Genomic DNA, 20,419 nt, shown 5'->3' with positions numbered 1-20,419 from the left:
AAAATTTCAGACAGACACTGACTTGTTTAAACTGTTCTATACGCTATACACGGATATGTAAGTACACTACTTATTTCCAATGGATTTATTTTATAATTGTGTGGTACAAATGAGAGTCAGCAATTTTTCAGCAATAGTGGCTGTGGCAACGTTTGTATTTTTAGGTCTGATTTTCTAAGCAAGTCGTTTTTAAGTCAGGTGAAACTTGGGGTACGCAAGACAAATCAGACTCGTGAAAGGGGTGCAGTGGTCTGGAAAGGTTGAGAGCCACTGCCCTAACTCACCTCACAGCCTGGGACGTCTTCTTGACTGACGGTCCGCAGGGAAGTTAGAGATGAAGGACAACACCAGAGCCCAGCTTCCCCTTGGGGGGGGGGAAGGAAAGACTCACCCCTGGGCCTTTCCTTGTTACAGGGACCCACAGTGACACGGACTCTCTCTCACTCTGCAGCTTCTCAGGCTCTGCTGCTGGGAACAGCTGCGGGTGGATAAAAGGCAGCCAGGTTCTGTCTGAGACGTGTGCCGCGGAGCTCAAATGGATCTGCCAGAAAGAAGCAGCCATGATATAAACAGTGCAACTGAGGATCCACATTTGTGTATCTGTAATGTGAAGTACCCCCCTGTTTAGTCTCCTGGGTAGGGCCCTACCAAATTCACCCATCCAGTTTGGTAAATTTCATGGTCATGAGATTTTTAAAAGTCTTTTAAATTTCACAGTTTTAGCTATTTCAATCTGAAATGTCGCCCTGTTGTAACTGTGTGGATCCCATCCCAGAAGAGGGTCATGGGGGGTCTCAAGGCTATTGGGGGAGGGGTGTCACGGTATTGCTCCCCTTACTTCGGCACTGCTCCTGGCAGTGGTGCTACCTTCAGAGCTGGGCTCCCGGCCGGCAGCCACGGAGCTTTCTGCTGCTGGGGGAGGTTTCTGGAGGTGGCTCTGATCTGGCCCTGGGAGCAGCCCATGCAGGGGACGAGGTCCTGTTCCTCCCCAGCCCAGCCCAAACTTGCAGCTAGAGCCTGGCACACGGTAGGAGCCCCTGCCCGGGACGCTCCCAGCCCTGCCCCTCCCCCGTTCCAGGGTCCAGCACTCAGAGGTTAAAAGGGCCTGGAGCTGGTGGTTGGCAGGGTGACATCCTATGTCAGGCTCACAACACACAGATGGCCAGACAGGGAGGTAACCTCAGTTGCCTCCTGTCTGAAAGGAGGATCTGAGGTACATCACCTCCCATGACCTGCTTTAACTCCAAGACCTTAAGGGCATCATTGTCAGTCTGGAGACACAGCTCCTTACATAGTATCCGTACAGAGGTCTTGCTCCGATTATGGTGACCATTGGGCTACTGGCCCTTGATACACACCTCACATGCCCCCTTTGAGAACGAGTGGTCTACATAATAGTTCACCAACCAGGGGTACATGTACTCCTGGCGATATGCAGAGGTCTTCCAGGGGATACATAAACTCATCCAGATATTTACCTCGTTTTAAAACAGGCTACACAAAAAGCACGAGCGAAGTCAGTACAAACTAAAATTTCAGATAGTGACTTGTTTACACTGCTCTATATCCTATACACTGAAATGGAAGTACAAGATTTATATTTCCATTGATTTATTTTATTATATGGTAACAATGAGAACGTCAGCCATTTCTCAGTAATAGTGGCTGTGACGCTTCTGTATTTTTTACGTCTGATTTTGTAAGCGAGTAGTTTTTAAGAGAGGTGACAAATCAGACTCCTGAAGGAGGTACAGTCATCTGGAAAGGTTTAAAACTACTGATGTAAAGATCAGACCCAGGGGATTCCTGTAAAACCTTCTGTGCTGCCTGCCACTTGGCACCAAGGGGTCCCTGGGTCACATACGTCTTTCCCCCAAACTCCATCTCTGGGCAGGCTCAGCTCCTCTCTCCTGGAAGGAGGGAACTGGAGCCAAGGCCGTGCAATAGCGCTGTCTGCAGTGTCTTGAGAGAGTGGCGCCAACCTCAGGGCAGACTGCTGGGAACCAGGGCTCAAATCCAAACTGGCTGAGAATTCTAGACATAGATTTCACCAACCAAACATGCAGGGTAATCTCCTCCGGCATGGTAACAGCCTAGCCATGCAATCCCCTTGGGTACTCCGAGCTGTCTCGCAACCCAGGTGAGCCTGCCTTTGAGAGACAGATGGTCTCTTACACTCAGAATCACAACAGTATTCAGGTTACTCCCAGTCCCACAGGTCCAGGCACCCCAGGTGAACTGCACCTTAGACATCACACCAAAGTCAGTCTTATTATATGACAATTTATTGAAAAGGAAATAAGAATTATTTACAAGGCTAAAGCGGGTGAACATACATACACAACTAAGCTACAAAGTTTCGAAAGATAACAGAAGGATCTACAGCAGACATGGGGACTTTGGTATAACCTGGCACCTGGTCTGTCTGTGTCACACCTACCCACTCCCTGCCCTTTTCAAACCCACTGGGCTCCAGGAAGGGAGAGAACAGACATTTCTCCTCTTACTCCTACGTTCCAGGCCCTAGGTGTCCCACGAGGAGTGTAACAGGGGTTCTACTCCCTTGGCAGGTGCAGTGCTCTTAAAACTAAAAATGGAAAATTAAAACCAGTTTAAAACGTTCATTCTTTCATCCAAAGCAATATCTGGCAACAAAAAACAGGAACTGGTGGTGTAAACCTGCAAATTTCAAAATCAATTGTGTTTTCAAAACACCCCAAAAACTGACCCATAAAAAAATCTTGTTAAAAAGTTGCTGGGGGAGGGGAGGGGAATGGAGAACATCCCCCCTCAGCTCTATTCCAGACCACCAAATGGGAATGATGAATATTTTTCAAAGATTCCATAGATAATTTTCTGTAGTGAAAAGCTTCTGTGGGGGAATGTCAGGGCAGCGAAAGCTGAGGCTGGTGCCTTGGCTCAGTTAGGCAGAGTTCCTGGTCCAGCTGAGGTAGGTTGGAAAGGCTGGATTTGAGCCGTTCCACTGGCAGAAAAAGAGACAGCACGGGTGGGGGGACAAGATGTGCAAATAGCATCTCTGGTTTTCACCTGCATCCACAGGGCTCTGCCCAGCGATGCGCAGAGCATTCCCCGATATTCTGGAATTGCTCAGATGTGATACTGTAAAGAGATCAGTCCGGCTTTTCTGGGACTAATTACACAGTACTCTCCTTACGAGCCCCCTACCATGGCAGCCTCCTGTGCCTGTGTAAATGGATCGGGTTTGGTGCAGATCCAGTGTCTCTCACTGGCGCATCGCAAGCTGCTGACCCCATTCACATCCTTCAGATACGCGCAGTCTCCTCCTCCTCTTATCACAAACCTGCAAGACAGAAGCCAGGGAGCTGGTGTCAGGTAGGAGTTGGACATTTCCCATCAGTCACAGGCAGGGAGAGACGCTCTCGCACAGTGCAGGGAGCTGCTGCACTCACAGCCCCTCACGATTCCCCTTCCTGCACCTGCCACAGGCCCCAGCTAGAAAGGGGGCAGTGGGGCAGCAAGGAGAGGAAAGGTTCTAAGATCAACTGACCACCATGGAGCATTTATGCCGGGTGGGTATTAAGCCAGTTCCTACTCCGTCCACCCCTCCCCCCCGCCCACCCCGCACACCCAGCTGGGTCTGCATGGGCCCCTGCAGGCCCAACCCACCCAAACTGCCCCAGGCGTAGGTTCCAGGTGACTCTCAGCGTGGCGAGGAGCAGCAGTAACACCGCACAGAGGAGCTGGGTCCAGGGCTCCCTGGACAGTTTACATCAGCTCTCAGGCCAGAGGCCTGTCAGGACAGGCTGTATTGCAGGGGGCTGCTGGAGTGAAATGCCAGCAGCACAAACCCAGCGGCCATGGTGTGACCCCAGCCACTCACACAGAGCTTCCCGTGAGAGCTGGAGGCCAGCGCTTCCCACCTGGGAACAGGGTGGGGTCCAGGCCCACAGGCAAATCCTCCCCCATGGTCCCATCCTGGCTACTCACAGTAGCCATGTGCTGGGCTGGGAGGAGGCCCAGCACTACTCTTTGGGCAGGCCGGGATCTCTCTGACCTCAGGCCACCAGCTTCTGGCTCGGGGTGAGATCTGTCCCAGAGAAGGGAGAGCCCAGCCCACAGCCACCTGAGCAGATGGGCTGTGAGTGGCTCCCCCACCAGCATCACCCCAGAAGAGCTCTGATGGGATGGCAATGATACACCCAGAGCCTTCTGCTGGGGTGGGCGCCCGCAGGGTGGCAGATTTCAGGGTTAACACCCCACTGAGATGCCTGTTTACCCAGTTCCGGTAAATTGGCATCACATTAGCTATCCTCCAGTCATCGGGTACAGAAGCGGATTTAAATGATAGGTTACAGACTACAGTTAGTAGTCCTGCAATTTCACCTTTGAGTTCCTGGTCCTGGTGACTTGTTACTGTTTAGTTTCTCAATTTGTGCCAAAACCTCCTCTAATGACACCTCCATCTGGGACAGTTCCTCAGATTTGTCACCTAAAAAGGACGGCTCAGGTTTGGGAATCTCCCTCACATGCTCAGCCATCAAAACTGCTGCAAAGAATTCATTTAGTTTCTCTGCAATGGCATGGTGCCAGCTGCGGTGTGGACAGACCCCAAACAGGCCTGCTAACAGATGGGCTCATGATGTAATCACAAAGACAGACTGCTGCCGACATCAGGGCATCCTTACTGGAATATGTGAAACTATCTGGCTGATATCAAACAACAGGTCATCAACTGACTTGTTTTCTAAGCCTCCTCTGGGGACATTTTCCAGCTTCCCATCAATCGCAAAGGGCTTTTTTAAAAACGCCATTCAGCTGTAAGTACCTAAGACTGGCCACATAGGTCAGACCATTGGTCCATCTAGCCCAGTGTCCTGTCCTCCGATACTGGCCAGCGATAGGTGCTTCCGAGGGAATGAACAGAACAGGGTCAGGATCGAGTGATCCATCCCATTCACACCCAGCTTCTGGCAGTCAGATGTTTATGGACACTCAGAGCATGGGGCTGCATCCCTGACCTTCCTGGCTGATAGGAACTGGTCGACCTATCCTCTGTGAACTTGTCTACTTCTTGTTTGAACAGAGTTATACTCTTGGCCTTCACAACATCCCCTGGCAACAAGCTCCACAGGTTGATTGTGTGTTGTGTGAAGAAATACTTCCTTTTGTTTGTGTCAGAGATGCCGCCTATTCATTTAATTGTGTGACCGCTAGGTCTTGCGTTACCTGAAGGAGTAAACAATACTTCCCTCTTCACTTTCTCGACCCCACTCATGATTTTATAGACCTCCTATATCCCCCCCTTAGTCGTCTCCCCTCATATGGAAGCTGTTCCAGATCTCTAATCATATGGGGATAGTTGAAAACCCCCATTATTATTGGGTTTTCTGCTTTTGTAGCCTCTCTAATCTCGGTGAATTTCACAGTCACCATCCTGGTCAGTAGTATATTCCTGCTGCTAGATTCTTATTCTTCAAGTGTGGAATTCCTATTCTTAGAGATGCTAGGATACAGTTGGGTTCGTTTAAGATTTTTACTGTTCTTTACTCTATGCTTTCCTGGACATGTAGTGCCACTCCCCCGCCAGCGTGACCTACTCTGCCGTTCTTTCCGTGCTGATGGTCCAGGGTCAAACTCTGCTATGGGCTCAACTGGGGTTTGGTTATTTGATCCCACCCAGATCCCACTGAAATCCCTCTTGGGATGTCGTCTGGGCCATCTCTACTGTACCCCACTTCTCATGGCAGCCCCAGGCACTCAGTATTTGTGACTATCAGGCATCTTTAACGCAGATGGCGTTTCAGGGAACGGCTGGGGATTTTCGCCTCCCTCTTGCCCAGCTCTGGGTAATTCAGTATTAACTTTCCCATCCCAAACCCAGCTCCCCCTCACACCAATCTGCCCTGGGCTGGAGCAGCTCTTGGGTGCTGCTGGGTCTAAGCTGCCCCCGCACCTCTCCATAGAAGGCCACATTCTGTGTCAAAGCCTTGCCTTACAGAACAGCTGAGCCCCCCTGCCCATCACAGGGGAAGGGGAAGGAAAGAGCCCAGTTGATCTCAATAAGGGATGCTGAGAAGGGCCAGGGATGAGAGAAGAGCCACCAAATCCTCAGCCAGAAGGGGCCAGGGCTAAGAGGAGCCCCCCCATCCTCATCTGGCTACCCAAGAGCACTGGCTCTTCAAGTCAATCTGGGATCTCAGGACCCCTTTGGCCCCATGCCACCCAGAAGACACTCAAGCCAGCCTAGCCTGAGAAAGGGGCAGTCTCCTTTTGAGAGGGCTGACAGTGAGTGATCCCTGCAGTCAGACACGGACACTAGAGGTGCCCCGGGCCAGCCAGCCAGGCCTGGCATTCAGCAACTGGAAGCTCATTTCTCAGAGCTGCTCCTTGAGCCCAGGTTCTCCTGCAGCAGCTGCTGAGCCAAGACCAGTACGTTGCAATTCGAGCATCTCTCACCATTTCCTGCTCACTGTTGATCTCAGCCAGGGAGGCGCTGAGCGCAGAGCAGTAGGTCAGGCTGTAGGTCCAGTTCCTTTCGGCCTCAGAAAAATAGTAGCATTTCCCTCGGTATCCGATCCAGCGGTCTGGGCACGTGAGGCCAGCAGGGGTCCCAGATCAGCTGACGGAAGCTTAGGTCTCCACACTGAGAATGAGACAGCGACACGTGGTGTGAGGGAGACCCGCCACCCGCCAACGAGGAGAAAAGGGGGAGATCAGCCCCTGCGCCCCAGGCTTCTGAGACCCCTCGAACCAGGGTGGGTACTGAAAGGCTGTGAGGGAGCCAGGAGGATGCTGGGAATCCAGCCCCAGAGGGAGGTTATCTGACTGTGCTCTCCCTCTCTTGGGTTCACATTCAACAGGGATGCAGCTGACAAACCGCTCATGCCATGAAGCCCAGGACAGAGAGCTGGGCCCAAGCTCAGCGTTACAACACGGGGTGGGCAGAGAGCTGCAGAGGGAGGGGAAAGTTACCAGGGGGCCAGCAGGGGGGCAATAATTAATGGGTAGGAGATTAACTTCAACATGATTTGCCAGGTCTAGTACCCCAAGGAGTTCTGCTAGCCTGGACTGCTGCCCCCTCCCCCTGCTCTGCGCTTTGCTTCCCTGGAGAGGCAGGTTGAGATGAAGATGGGAACAAACTCCCTTCCCTTCAGGAGACCGAACGCCCGCTGCCCGGCCTGTCCAGCGCAGCCAGCCAGGTTCACGGTCACCACAAACAGCTGCCATCTGCGCTCGCACACGCTGTCTGTGCAGGCGGGGAAGTCAATAGCGTGACGAGACCCTGCCCTGCCGAGGTCACCAATGGGTAGGTTTCACACTGCGTTAACGGAGGTGTCGGTACTGCGTTCCACGGCTCATTTCAGTGATGTAAACTGTCCAGGGAGCCCTGGACCCAGCTCCTCTGTGCGGTGTTACTGCTGCTCCTCGCCACGCTGAGAGTCACCTGGAACCTACGCCTGGGGCAGTTTGGGTGGGTTGGGCCTGCAGGGGCCCATGCAGACCCAGCTGGGTGTGCGGGGTGGGCGGGGGGGAGGGGTGGACGGAGTAGGAACTGGCTTAATACCCACCCGGCATAAATGCTCCATGGTGGTCAGTTGATCTTAGAACCTTTCCTCTCCTTGCTGCCCCACTGCCCCCTTTCTAGCTGGGGCCTGTGGCAGGTGCAGGAAGGGGAATCGTGAGGGGCTGTGAGTGCAGCAGCTCCCTGCACTGTGCGAGAGCGTCTCTCCCTGCCTGTGACTGATGGGAAATGTCCAACTCCTACCTGACACCAGCTCCCTGGCTTCTGTCTTGCAGGTTTGTGATAAGAGGAGGAGGAGACTGCGCGTATCTGAAGGATGTGAATGGGGTCAGCAGCTTGCGATGCGCCAGTGAGAGACACTGGATCTGCACCAAACCCGATGCATTTACACAGGCACAGGAGGCTGCCATGGTAGGGGGCTCGTAAGGAGAGTACTGTGTAATTAGTCCCAGAAAAGCCGGACTGATCTCTTTACAGTATCACATCTGAGCAATTCCAGAATATCGGGGAATGCTCTGCGCATCGCTGGGCAGAGCCCTGTGGATGCAGGTGAAAACCAGAGATGCTATTTGCACATCTTGTCCCCCCACCCGTGCTGTCTCTTTTTCTGCCAGTGGAACGGCTCAAATCCAGCCTTTCCAACCTACCTCAGCTGGACCAGGAACTCTGCCTAACTGAGCCAAGGCACCAGCCTCAGCTTTCGCTGCCCTGACATTCCCCCACAGAAGCTTTTCACTACAGAAAATTATCTATGGAATCTTTGAAAAATATTCATCATTCCCATTTGGTGGTCTGGAATAGAGCTGAGGGGGGATGTTCTCCATTCCCCTCCCCTCCCCCAGCAACTTTTTAACAAGATTTTTTTATGGGTCAGTTTTTGGGGTGTTTTGAAAACACAATTGATTTTGAAATTTGCAGGTTTACACCACCAGTTCCTGTTTTTTGTTGCCAGATATTGCTTTGGATGAAAGAATGAACGTTTTAAACTGGTTTTAATTTTCCATTTTTAGTTTTAAGAGCACTGCACCTGCCAAGGGAGTAGAACCCCTGTTACACTCCTCGTGGGACACCTAGGGCCTGGAACGTAGGAGTAAGAGGAGAAATGTCTGTTCTCTCCCTTCCTGGAGCCCAGTGGGTTTGAAAAGGGCAGGGAGTGGGTAGGTGTGACACAGACAGACCAGGTGCCAGGTTATACCAAAGTCCCCATGTCTGCTGTAGATCCTTCTGTTATCTTTCGAAACTTTGTAGCTTAGTTGTGTATGTATGTTCACCCGCTTTAGCCTTGTAAATAATTCTTATTTCCTTTTCAATAAATTGTCATATAATAAGACTGACTTTGGTGTGATGTCTAAGGTGCAGTTCACCTGGGGTGCCTGGACCTGTGGGACTGGGAGTAACCTGAATACTGTTGTGATTCTGAGTGTAAGAGACCATCTGTCTCTCAAAGGCAGGCTCACCTGGGTTGCGAGACAGCTCGGAGTACCCAAGGGGATTGCATGGCTAGGCTGTTACCATGCCGGAGGAGATTACCCTGCATGTTTGGTTGGTGAAATCTATGTCTAGAATTCTCAGCCAGTTTGGATTTGAGCCCTGGTTCCCAGCAGTCTGCCCTGAGGTTGGCGCCACTCTCTCAAGACACTGCAGACAGCGCTATTGCACGGCCTTGGCTCCAGTTCCCTCCTTCCAGGAGAGAGGAGCTGAGCCTGCCCAGAGATGGAGTTTGGGGGAAAGACGTATGTGACCCAGGGACCCCTTGGTGCCAAGTGGCAGGCAGCACAGAAGGTTTTACAGGAATCCCCTGGGTCTGATCTTTACATCAGTAGTTTTAAACCTTTCCAGATGACTGTACCTCCTTCAGGAGTCTGATTTGTCACCTCTCTTAAAAACTACTCGCTTACAAAATCAGACGTAAAAAATACAGAAGCGTCACAGCCACTATTACTGAGAAATGGCTGACGTTCTCATTGTTACCATATAATAAAATAAATCAATGGAAATATAAATCTTGTACTTCCATTTCAGTGTATAGGATATAGAGCAGTGTAAACAAGTCACTATCTGAAATTTTAGTTTGTACTGACTTCGCTCGTGCTTTTTGTGTAGCCTGTTTTAAAACGAGGTAAATATCTGGATGAGTTTATGTATCCCCTGGAAGACCTCTGCATATCGCCAGGAGTACATGTACCCCTGGTTGGTGAACTATTATGTAGACCACTCGTTCTCAAAGGGGGCATGTGAGGTGTGTATCAAGGGCCAGTAGCCCAATGGTCACCATAATCGGAGCAAGACCTCTGTACGGATACTATGTAAGGAGCTGTGTCTCCAGACTGACAATGATGCCCTTAAGGTCTTGGAGTTAAAGCAGGTCATGGGAGGTGATGTACCTCAGATCCTCCTTTCAGACAGGAGGCAACTGAGGTTACCTCCCTGTCTGGCCATCTGTGTGTTGTGAGCCTGACATAGGATGTCACCCTGCCAACCACCAGCTCCAGGCCCTTTTAACCTCTGAGTGCTGGACCCTGGAACGGGGGAGGGGCAGGGCTGGGAGCGTCCCGGGCAGGGGCTCCTACCGTGTGCCAGGCTCTAGCTGCAAGTTCGGGCTGGGCTGGGGAGGAACAGGACCTCGTCCCCTGCATGGGCTGCTCCCAGGGCCAGATCAGAGCCACCTCCAGTAACCTCCCCCAGCAGCAGAAAGCTCCGTGGCTGCCGGCCGGGAGCCCAGCTCTGAAGGTAGCACCACTGCCAGGAGCAGTGCCGAAGTAAGGGGAGCGATACCGTGACACCCCTCCCCCAATAGCCTTGAGACCCCCCATGACCCTCTTCTGGGATGGGATCCACACAGTTACAACAGGGCGACATTTCAGATTGAAATAGCTAAAACTGTGAAATTTAAAAGACTTTTAAAAATCTCATGACCATGAAATTTACCAAACTGGATGGGTGAATTTGGTAGGGCCCTACCCAGGAGACTAAACAGGGGGGTACTTCACATTACAGATACACAAATGTGGATCCTCAGTTGCACTGTTTATATCATGGCTGCTTCTTTCTGGCAGATCCATTTGAGCTCCGCGGCACACGTCTCAGACAGAACCTGGCTGCCTTTTATCCACCCGCAGCTGTTCCCAGCAGCAGAGCCTGAGAAGCTGCAGAGTGAGAGAGAGTCCGTGTCACTGTGGGTCCCTGTAACAAGGAAAGGCCCAGGGGTGAGTCTTTCCTTCCCCCCCCCCAAGGGGAAGCTGGGCTCTGGTGTTGTCCTTCATCTCTAACTTCCCTGCGGACCGTCAGTCAAGAAGACGTCCCAGGCTGTGAGGTGAGTTAGGGCAGTGGCTCTCAACCTTTCCAGACCACTGCACCCCTTTCACGAGTCTGATTTGTCTTGCGTACCCCAAGTTTCACCTGACTTAAAAACGACTTGCTTAGAAAATCAGACCTAAAAATACAAACGTTGCCACAGCCACTATTGCTGAAAAATTGCTGACTCTCATTTGTACCACACAATTATAAAATAAATCCATTGGAAATAAGTAGTGTACTTACATATCCGTGTATAGCGTATAGAACAGTTTAAACAAGTCAGTGTCTGTCTGAAATTTTAGTTTGCACTGACTTTGCTAGTGCTTTTTATGTAGCCCGTGGTAAAACTAGGCCAATATCTAGATGAGTTGACCTACTCCTCGGAAGACCTCTGTGTACCCCAGGGATACGTGTACCCCTGCTTGAGAACCACAGAGTTAGGGGGTCTGGAGCAAGGACCATACGAGGCTGAATCCCGTGGGGTGGGTGACCTGGTACTTGTTCATTGGAAGCGCCACCTTGATCTCCTGCATCTCAGCTTTCCTTTAAAAACGAAGTCTGATGGGCGAGAGGAAACCTGCACCGTGCGACCTGGGTAACGGGACAGCTGCAGGGAGCTGAGGACTTATCCAGATGAATGGTTAGGGCTGGATTCACAAAGGGACTTAAGAGGCTAATGGCCACTTCAGGCACCTTTGTCTCTTGGAGTGGGAAGTTCCTTGGAGAATTCCACTGGGTGGGAGACTCAGCTGTGAAGGGAGGGGGCGGGCAGGAGCATCTCATCAACCCAAGATTGGAATAACTGAAGTAATGTTCCTTTTACACAGAGCCTCAGCTCTTTGGAACCTCTGCAAACGCTTTAGCCACGTGTTTAACTCCATCCGTAGGAGTAGCCTTGGATGGCAGTGGGAGGGCTCAGGTGCGTAAGTGTTTGCAGGGTGGGCGCTCAGGGCAGTCCCTGACGCCAGGGCAAAGCAGATGTGAAGTGCCACTGTCTGGATTTGGGAGCCTGCCTGCACACCGAACTCACTAGGCGCTGGGTGCATGACTGCAAGGCGCTGGGCCGGGGAAAATCAGCCCCGGGTGGTTATTTCGAGTAGAAAACCAGAGCCACTTCTGGGGTCTTTCAGCTTCTAATGCCCTTTCCCTTCTGCAGCTGGATTTCAACGTATGATAAAATCCCTCTCGATGCCAAGTCAGTGCCATAAATCACTGGACTGGGTGCAGGAATCAGTAGGCGACGTTCTCTGGCCTGGGTTATGCCAGGGCTCAGACTAAATTATTCTTCCCAAAACTTTTAAAAGCTGAGCCCCCTCCTCAAGGCAAAGAAACTAATCGTGCCCCTCACCCGTCAGCAATGTGTTAGCGACCCCACCCCCCCATTTTCATGTACTCCTCTTCAAACCCCACCCTTCCCACCATGGCTAGCCCTTCCCCACGCTTCAGGAGACACTGGAGTAGATGATCATAACCTTTCCCTCTAACCTTAAGACCTGAGGGACCCCATCTTGGAGCATCTTAAAAATCCCAGTTCCCAGACTCTGGAACAGGGGCTGCTTTGCCGGGCTCACCTTTCTCCCTCCGTCACGTTGGCCGATGGGGATAATGAGCCTGGAGATCTCATTCCCGCTGCTCTGAGTGGTGCCCATGTGCGCATGACCCAACTCAGCTCTTACTGTATCCCAGGAACGTCTTCATCTTCTGGGATCCTCATGGCAGCAGTGGGATGATTTAACGGAGTCCCTTAGTAATGGGGCCTTTCTCTCTCTTTTGTTTCAGAGCCAGCATCCTGGAATCATCTCATGGTGCGTGGAGTGGTGGGGGTGGTGGGGGAGCTGGTCTCACTATACCTATGTGGGTTCTGGAAAGGTAGAGGGAAAGTGTTTGCCTGCCCCCGACTCGTCTTCAGCAAGCTGCTGACTCATCCCTCCCAGCAGCCTGGAAGTCTGCAGGATTCACAGGAATCTGAGCTCCCCGCAGTGTGTGACAGGGACGGGGACTAGGCCCAGGGAATTAGAAACAGGAATCGAGACCCAGCCCTGGAGAATGGTGAAGGAGACCTGCTCATGGAGGACAGACGCTTCACCCAGGAACCCAGAGGAAGGGATCCATTAGGTGGGGACACGGGTGTGGCCCAGGAAACTGGAGTAGCATTGCCAATCCTCCAGGCTGACCGGGAGTCTGCAGGAATTAAAGATTAATTTTTAATTAAAGATTATGTCATGTGATAAAATCTTCAGGAATACGTCCAATTAAAATTGGCAACCCTAAACTGGAGTGGGGGGGGGGGGGAACCAATAAATGGAGACAGACTTGGGCTGGGGAACCAGCTAGAAGAGCTGATCCCTCTTACGATGCCCCTCAATGGTGGGGACTAGACTGGGCGAAACTTTTCATCTAAACCTATTTTAGATTCAGCAGTTTGCGAATTCATATCCAGTCTGCTGAATTGTTCACGTCCAGCCCCTCCCCCCGTTCTTAAAAAGTCGAAGCATTTCGTTTAGACACTTTCCAAACAAACCATTTTGATTTTTCAGTTTGAAACAATTTTTTTTTTAAAAATGTCCTTCAGTTTTATTTTAAAAATTCAAAACGTTACAACCCTTGAAATGTTCCTGGGTCTTTTTTTTTTTTTTTTTTTAAAAAAAAGCTTTTTGGTTCATCAAAAATTTGGAAAAATGTTTTGTTCAACCTGAAACCAGTTTTTTTCCATCTTTTTTTTTGGAATTGCCAGTGACCAGAAAATTCTGTTTGCCCAGCTCCAGGGGCGGGTGAGGATTTTAGCGGTTATATTGTGGGTCTCTGAGTCTCCTTGTTGCTCAAAGTTTTCTTACCATAACAAATTTATTTGAGACGACGGCAGGATGGGCAAAAGCTTCCTACAAGTGGGGGGGGGGGGGGGGGCTGCTGGCACCCAAACTGTGGCCTAGCCCCTGTGCCATCCCTTCTCCTTGACGTCTGGCCCCTTCAAACCGCCCCTTTCCGAGGCCCCCCCTCTTGCCGCCTTTCTGCCTGAGCTCCCACTTCATGCCCTCCCTTGCCCCTCCCCCCGCCCCCGCTCCCTTCTCTCCCTCTTCATCCAGTCGCTCACAGTTATGGCCAGTAAAAAGTGGTGGGCCCTGGTCCCCCCTGTTCCGGCACCCCTGGATGAGAGTGGGAGAGGATGAAGAACTCCTTTCAAATATAACTCCCCACACACCTCAAAAAAGCACAATTTGCCAGCAACAGCAAAACATGCACCTAACCAACCCGGGCCAGTCACGCTGTGTTGTGTGTGACATTCCCATCCTGGGGCGGTTTATGTCTTTGTGAATGTGAACCCTGCAGGCCTGGGTGTTTCTCTACGTAATGTGACCTCAGGGCTCCTGATGACAGCCGTTGTTTGTAAATGTTTCAGTAGCAGACATATTTATCATTCATGGACATACAGACATTTATTCATAATTAGAACTGGTCAAAAATAGCAGGGGTGGGGAGGGTCATGAAAATTGAAGAAGAAACCACTTCTCCCCCCTCCCCCATATTCTTCAAACTTATTTGCAAATGTTTTTAATGATCAAATTTTTGTTTAGTTTTGGTGGGAAAAACTCTGCGTTCTCTCTCAAGTGGGCAGAGAAATCCAAAATGTTTTTTTTAAAAAGGGAACTGTTGGGGACACTGGGGCATGGCCACTAGGTAACTCGAGGGGATGGAAGACCACGAGTGTCGATGAAGTCCCCTCGCACTAGGCCCAGGTGTCCTTGGCCCCCCCTCCCGACCGGAGGCACTCGCAGCAGCTCTGCGTACTAGGCCCAAGTGTCCTTGCCACCCCCGCCCCCCCCCCCCGGCCTGGAGGCACACACAGCAGTTATGCTGAGGATCTGCAACAATATGTTGCAGAGTCAGACTGCCTGAAACTAAGCAAGGCCAAACAAGGCAGATATGGAAGAACAATGCTGAATAAAGCAGCTTTATGTATAGTTTAACAAATGATACAGAGAATCAGGGAACTAGCTGGGAACTGGATTGGGTGGCTATATGGATACTTGGGGCAGCTTGCTATTGGATAAGTATGCTGGGAAAAAGGACGTATAAAAGCCTGTGTAACTTCCTGCTCTGGGTGCAGGATTTGAGATTTTATTCTCCCTGTACCTTTTTGCAGCTGCAAATAAACTTTTCTGCTTCTCCACCCCGTTGTGATTATTGGGTGTAGCGCACCGGGTAGCGAACCAACTCCAGCTGTTGTTCAGCCTCTCGGCACTGGGTGCCGGCAACAGAACTTTTTTCAAATGATCAGCGTAATCCAAAGTGGCATTTCTAGTTCAAAGGTTGCATTGTGAGTGTAAAACCATTTGGAACCAGCTCTATTACTGGATAACAAGATGAGTTTATTTTTCGTGATGCATTGTTTGGGCCACGTTCCAAGTGGTATTTCAGTTTTTGCACCACTCTTCTCTTCTTGCGTCTGCACCTCTCATACGCTGTGGCCTTAATCTTGGCCCTGGAAACACTTATGTGCATGTTTCACTTTAATGACTGCTGTGAATAATTCCATTTCAATGGGACAACTCTGAGGTCGGGTTTACGCTACGGCCCTATATCGGTGTAACTACGTCATTTATTTAATTTTCTTTCTTTTATATATGAAAGTTATTGAGAGGTTAAAGCAGGTAAAAGACATGAACAGGTTCGGACAGTCCAAGTTTGTCAGTGCAAAGTGACAGCAGAGATGTGGGATCTGCTAGTTTTCCAGAAGTCTCTCAGGGTTACCCAGGATAACTTTGGGGATCTCTGTCTTGCATCTGTTCCCTGAAAGTGTCCAAACAGCTCAGAGATACAGAACCATTCCCTGGATCCATTCTTATTGCGGTCTTCCCCGGAAAGCGGTCTGGCAAGTGTTCCTGTCAGCTCTTTGCTAAGTTATCTGCCAAAACACTAGAGTTTTCAGGAGCCTAAGTAGCCCTTTGAATCATGGTAAAATTATCCTCCCCACCACCACCAAAATTGGAAATGGTGCCCCTGAGTGCACGGTACCCTACCGTACTCCCCCATAGGAGCTGCATTAACAGGCAACTCTGCAAGTTCTCTGCATGCCTCTGCAAGTGACCCCCATGCCTCTCCATTTCCTAGGCCACATGTATCCCGTCCCCATGCTGGCGGCTAATCCAGAAAAAGAGGGAAAGAGCTCACCACTGCGACCACCTGAGGGATGTGTTGGGGTGAGATCAGCTGGTCAAAGCAGGCAATAGGGACAGAATCGGAGACTTGAAGCTCCTAGAGTGACCTCTGACCTTTCCAGACCTGCCCTTCAATCAGACACAGCGATTGTAAAGTTGAATGTGATAGTAACTAGACCCGTTTTAAACCCTTCACCACACAAGACAAAGCCCATAGGATTCATCATTAACTATTTATTTCTCCTCCCCTGGCTCCCTGCAGCCACCTTGGAGCTTTCCCTCGTCTCTCCCAGGCTGGGCTCACTTGATTGCAGGAGCTCAGCGGAGGGTCCAGCTTTGCTCTTTCGTTTCCATTCTTCACGTCTTTGGGTGGCTGCATTTGCAACTGAGCAGCCTGATGGAAACACTGAGTCCTCTGTCTCAGCAGGCAGGCCCAGCCGCGAAAGCCAAAGACTCCCTGAGAACAGGGGGAGGTTCGCCTGAACTCTCAGGAACGGAGGCTGGGCCCATAGGGTAGGGTTACCATATTTGAACTTTCAAAAAAGAGGACACTCCGGAGGGGGGGGGGGAGGGGGGAGTTGTAGCCCTGCCCCCTATCTACTCCCTCCCACTTCCTGCCCCCTGACTGCCCCCCACAGAACTGCCAAACCATCCAACCCCCGCTGCTCCTTGTCCCCTGATCACCCCCTCCCAGGACCCTGCTCTCTATCTAAGCCTTCCTTCTCCCTGTCTCCAACTGCCCCCTCCTTAGACCCCCCCAACCTAACTGCCCCCCTAGAACTTCCCCCCTACCTGTCCCCTGACTGACCCACCCCCTATCCGCACCCCCGCCCCCTGACAGACCCCCGGGTCTCCCACACCTATCCAACCACTCCCTGTCCTCTGACTGCCCTCGCAGAACCCCCAACCCATCTAACCCCCCCTGCTCCCTGCCCTTGACATTGCCCCCAAACCTCCGCCCCATCCAACCCCCCCTGCTCTCTGTCCCTTGTCTCCCCTGACCCCTCTCCATATGCCCACCCCCGACAGGCTCCCCCCAGAAACCCTGACCCATCCAACCCCTCCTGCTCCCTGTCCCCAGACTGCCCCTTGGGACCCCATGCCCCTTCTCCAGCCCCCCGGCCCCCGTACCCTGCTGCTCAGAGCAGTGTGTCTGGGGTGCGGAGCCAGACACAGTGCCGCGCTCCCTCGCAGAGCGTGCAGCTCCCCCCACCACCACCCGCAGAGTGCTGCATTGGGAGGGAAATCCCGGCCCTTTGGAGAGTTTTACAAATTCCTCCCGGAGGGTGATTTAAACCCAAAAAGCCGGACATGTCCGGGAAAATCCGGACACATGGTAACCCGACCACAGGGACTCCAGGATCTGCAGCTGCTGCCACCTCTATGGTGATTCCCCCGACTCATCACCAACCAGCTCTTCCCCATTCTGCCAGCCGGCCCCACGGTCTGACCGTGCAGGAGAACAGAAACCCTTTGGGACAGCAGGAGAGTCTCCTCAATGCCGCACTCTTTGCATGGCTTCCTGCGGTCACTGGGAAACACGACTACCCTGCCCCCAGCAGTCTCTCAAGGAGCTGCCGGCGCAGTCACTGGGCACCCACTCGTAATGGTCTCGGGCAGTGGCATTGCAGAGGGAGCTGAGCAGACCGTCCCTTCTGTGACTTCCTGGACTGCTGCCAGGACGGATTCTCTTCTGCGCTAGGGAGAGTTCCCGAGGAAAAGCAGCTGTGGTGGGGGAGGGGGCAAGACAAGCTCTCCCCCTGAGCCCTTGATTAGCAGGCAAGCAGGACTCTGGGAGCCAAGGGATTGGTGTGTCTTGCTGGGAGAGCAGAGCTGGAGAGCAGAAAAGGGCACTGGAGGAACTGTAGAAAAGTCAGTGTCATGGCTGGGTCATGGGCAGCCAGACCTAGTGGTCAGAGGCAGAGTCCACACTCACGAGACAGGAGTCGAGAGTCAGCTGGGTCAGGACACTGGAAGAGCAGAAGCAAAAGACCAAATTGTGTTCAGCACCTCAAGTCAGATGAGTCACCCCGAGTCCGCATGCCAGGAAATCAAGCCTGGGGAGTGGGAGCAGGAACAGCCAACACACGGTCCAGAGCCGGGGAGCAGCTCGGGTGTTCAGACAGCTTCTTCTTCCTGCTGCTGGTTTAAGGAGGTCCCGGGGGCCGATTAGCTGCTCTGGGACTCTGCCAATAGGAGCCTCAAACTGGGTCTGGACTTCGTCAGTCCTAGCTAAGCAGTTTTTCGTCGGCTTCCAGGTGGTGTGTTGGAGGCTGGCTGCTCCCAGGAACCCTGCAGACCCGGGTTAATGACCCATGGGTCATGACAGTGAGTGATCTCTCCCTGCTCAAACCTCCTGCACGAAACAGTCTCCAGGGTCCCGGACGCATCCTCTGAGAATAAAAAAACACAGTCACAATGACAAATAGCCTATGGAACAGGAGCCCCCTCTTTGTTGCAACAGCCCCAAGTGCCCGGAAGAGTGGATGGTTCTTACCTCCAGGAGATGCCTGGGATCTTCCATCTAAGCCTCAATGGGACCCTTGTTTCTTGGTCTGACAGGATGAGATCATCTGTCCCCACTGCTCCCTGCGCTGGGCTGGCTGCAGCACACATTTGTGTAAGAGGCTGGGCCAGAGAGATGTTACAGTCAGGGTCCAGGCAGCCCAGAAGAAGAACAGAGGGTCTGAAACCACAAGACGAAGCAATCAAATCAGCGGATTCGACAGAGAAGTTTTGTACCCTACAGGGACATCAAAGAAGGTCTGTTAGGAAAGCTGAGATGTTAGTCTGGAAACTGCTAAGGCAAAGATTGTGACTTGTTAAGATTCAGTTTAAGTCACTACAAAGTGTGTTGTGTTTTGTTTCTCTGTTTGAAATTTGTCTCTTTCTCTTGCTTAGTTTCACTTAAATCTCTTCTTTGTTACTGTGCTTCCCAAAGCACCTCAGGGTTGTGTGTTTGAGTGAAGTATGAGTCTCCAGCCTACCCAACAGGCTGAGCTGTGCCCTGTCTCTCTGAAGGTAGCGAATAATTTCTGAGCGGTGCTGGGCCCAGAGTCCAAGGGCAGTTCACCAGACATCTCCTGTGAAGCCCAAAGAGACCAAAGGAGCAGGAGAGATTCAGGCCCCACTGATCCATGGGAACTTCCCACAGAAGAGGCTACACAGGGCTCCAGACACAGCCAGCAGGATCCCTCCCACAAGCTGGGCCATGTCCTTCCCCTCCCAGCCCCACAGCTTCCTCCCCACCCCAGCCTCAGGAACCCCTCCCACCTCCCTGCTCTCCCCACCCACTCTCCAATACCAGGCTGTTTCCAGAATGGAAGCAGGTGTGTACCAGAGTTCACTCACCGCTAGATGCTGGCCAGGCCTCGTGTCACCGCTTTCTCGCTGGGCTAGCAACCCCGCTGAGACTCACTCTTGCAGTTTGTTGGCTGGGAACTCAGCCCTCCAACCAGGTGACTGGCCTTTGCTCTGCTCCTTCCTGGGTCCTGCTCCTTCCAAACAAAGTCCAAAAATGTCTTGAACTGAAACAAGGCCTTCTACCCTCGTGGGGAGTTCTCTCTCAGCCTGATTTCGGCTCGGCCTGCCCTTCTTGGGTTTCTAGGGTCTTCTATGTCCCCTTCCTTAGGGACGGTGAGAGAAGCCGGTCCTACCCTGGTCCTACCCTACCTCGCTCTGCTTCTGGACTTTTGCTGCTGTTTCCCCTTGTTTCCTCTCAGGTGGGGCTCACTTGGTCATCAATTTGGCCTAGCCCCAGGCTAGGCAGCCATAGGCCAAGCCACCCTCTTAGATACCCTCCTCCTTCAAATCCGGTCCAGCCCAGCTGACAGGTTTGCTGAGGGGATGGTGAAACCCCACTGCTGATCAGAAGGAGGTCAGAGTCTGTTCTCTAGGAGCTGAAGGTCCGTTTGTCCTGCTGCGGGAAGTGGAGCTGGAGAGCGGAGATGTTAGGTGAAAGAGACTGCATGATGGAGTTGGAGACTGAGGGACGGGAGCCTCCTCCCACAAACGCTCCCAGGAGAACAGGTTTGAGGAGTTCTCTGCAGAGTCTCTTGCTAGGAAAAGAACAAGGGTGGCACATTGATGGAGATGTCTCTGTCCCAGGGATGGGGGAAGCTCCCAGCCAGGCTATGCAGCAGAGATCCCATTTCTCCCCCAAGAAACCCAGATGCCCAAAGAAGTCAATGGCTCTTACCTCCATGAGGGAGCGGGGTCTTCCCTCTCAGCCTCTTTGAGAACTACCACTGCTTGGTTTCCTCTGACAAGTGACCTGCCCCCACTGTTCCCTGAGGCGGTTCAGCTTCTGACTGCACCCATCTGGGAGGCTGTCACACACCCCACGGCCTAGAAGACATGGGGGGAGGAGGCTCCTCTTCATGTCAGACTCTGAGAGCCCAGAGAAGGGCCAAAGGAAGAATAAAGGGCAGGAGATGAAGCTAGCCCTGAGCCTCTGTCCCAT

The 20,419-nt window shown here is 52.1% G+C and overlaps 1 protein-coding gene and 1 long non-coding RNA gene across 2 annotated transcripts in view; both read right to left on the bottom strand.

Annotated features, from left to right (window-relative positions):
* LOC119567649 (C-type lectin domain family 2 member D-like) overlaps positions 1 to 7,914 on the bottom strand; it is a 14,695-nt gene extending 6,781 nt beyond the window's left edge. Inside the window, exons 1-2 of the mRNA XM_043528497.1 lie at positions 7,748 to 7,914; positions 6,439 to 6,586 (exon numbers count right to left, since the gene is read on the bottom strand). Coding sequence (XP_043384432.1) covers positions 6,439 to 6,586; positions 7,748 to 7,914 — 315 coding nt within the window. The remainder of the gene's footprint in view (positions 1 to 6,438; positions 6,587 to 7,747) is intronic.
* A 9,353-nt stretch (positions 7,915 to 17,267) lies between these two features.
* LOC122462986 lies at positions 17,268 to 19,601 on the bottom strand. The gene is made up of 3 exons (XR_006285908.1): positions 19,309 to 19,601; positions 18,455 to 18,700; positions 17,268 to 18,350 (listed from the first exon to the last, which is right to left on the bottom strand). It is a non-coding gene; the product is annotated as an uncharacterized LOC122462986 (long non-coding RNA).
* Positions 19,602 to 20,419: the final 818 nt, after the last annotated feature.

The sequence above is a fragment of the Chelonia mydas genome, chromosome 14, assembly GCF_015237465.2.
Source record: "Chelonia mydas isolate rCheMyd1 chromosome 14, rCheMyd1.pri.v2, whole genome shotgun sequence".
NCBI classification, from domain to species: Eukaryota; Metazoa; Chordata; order Testudines; family Cheloniidae; genus Chelonia; species Chelonia mydas.
This window is presented reverse-complemented; position numbering and strand designations above follow the sequence as displayed.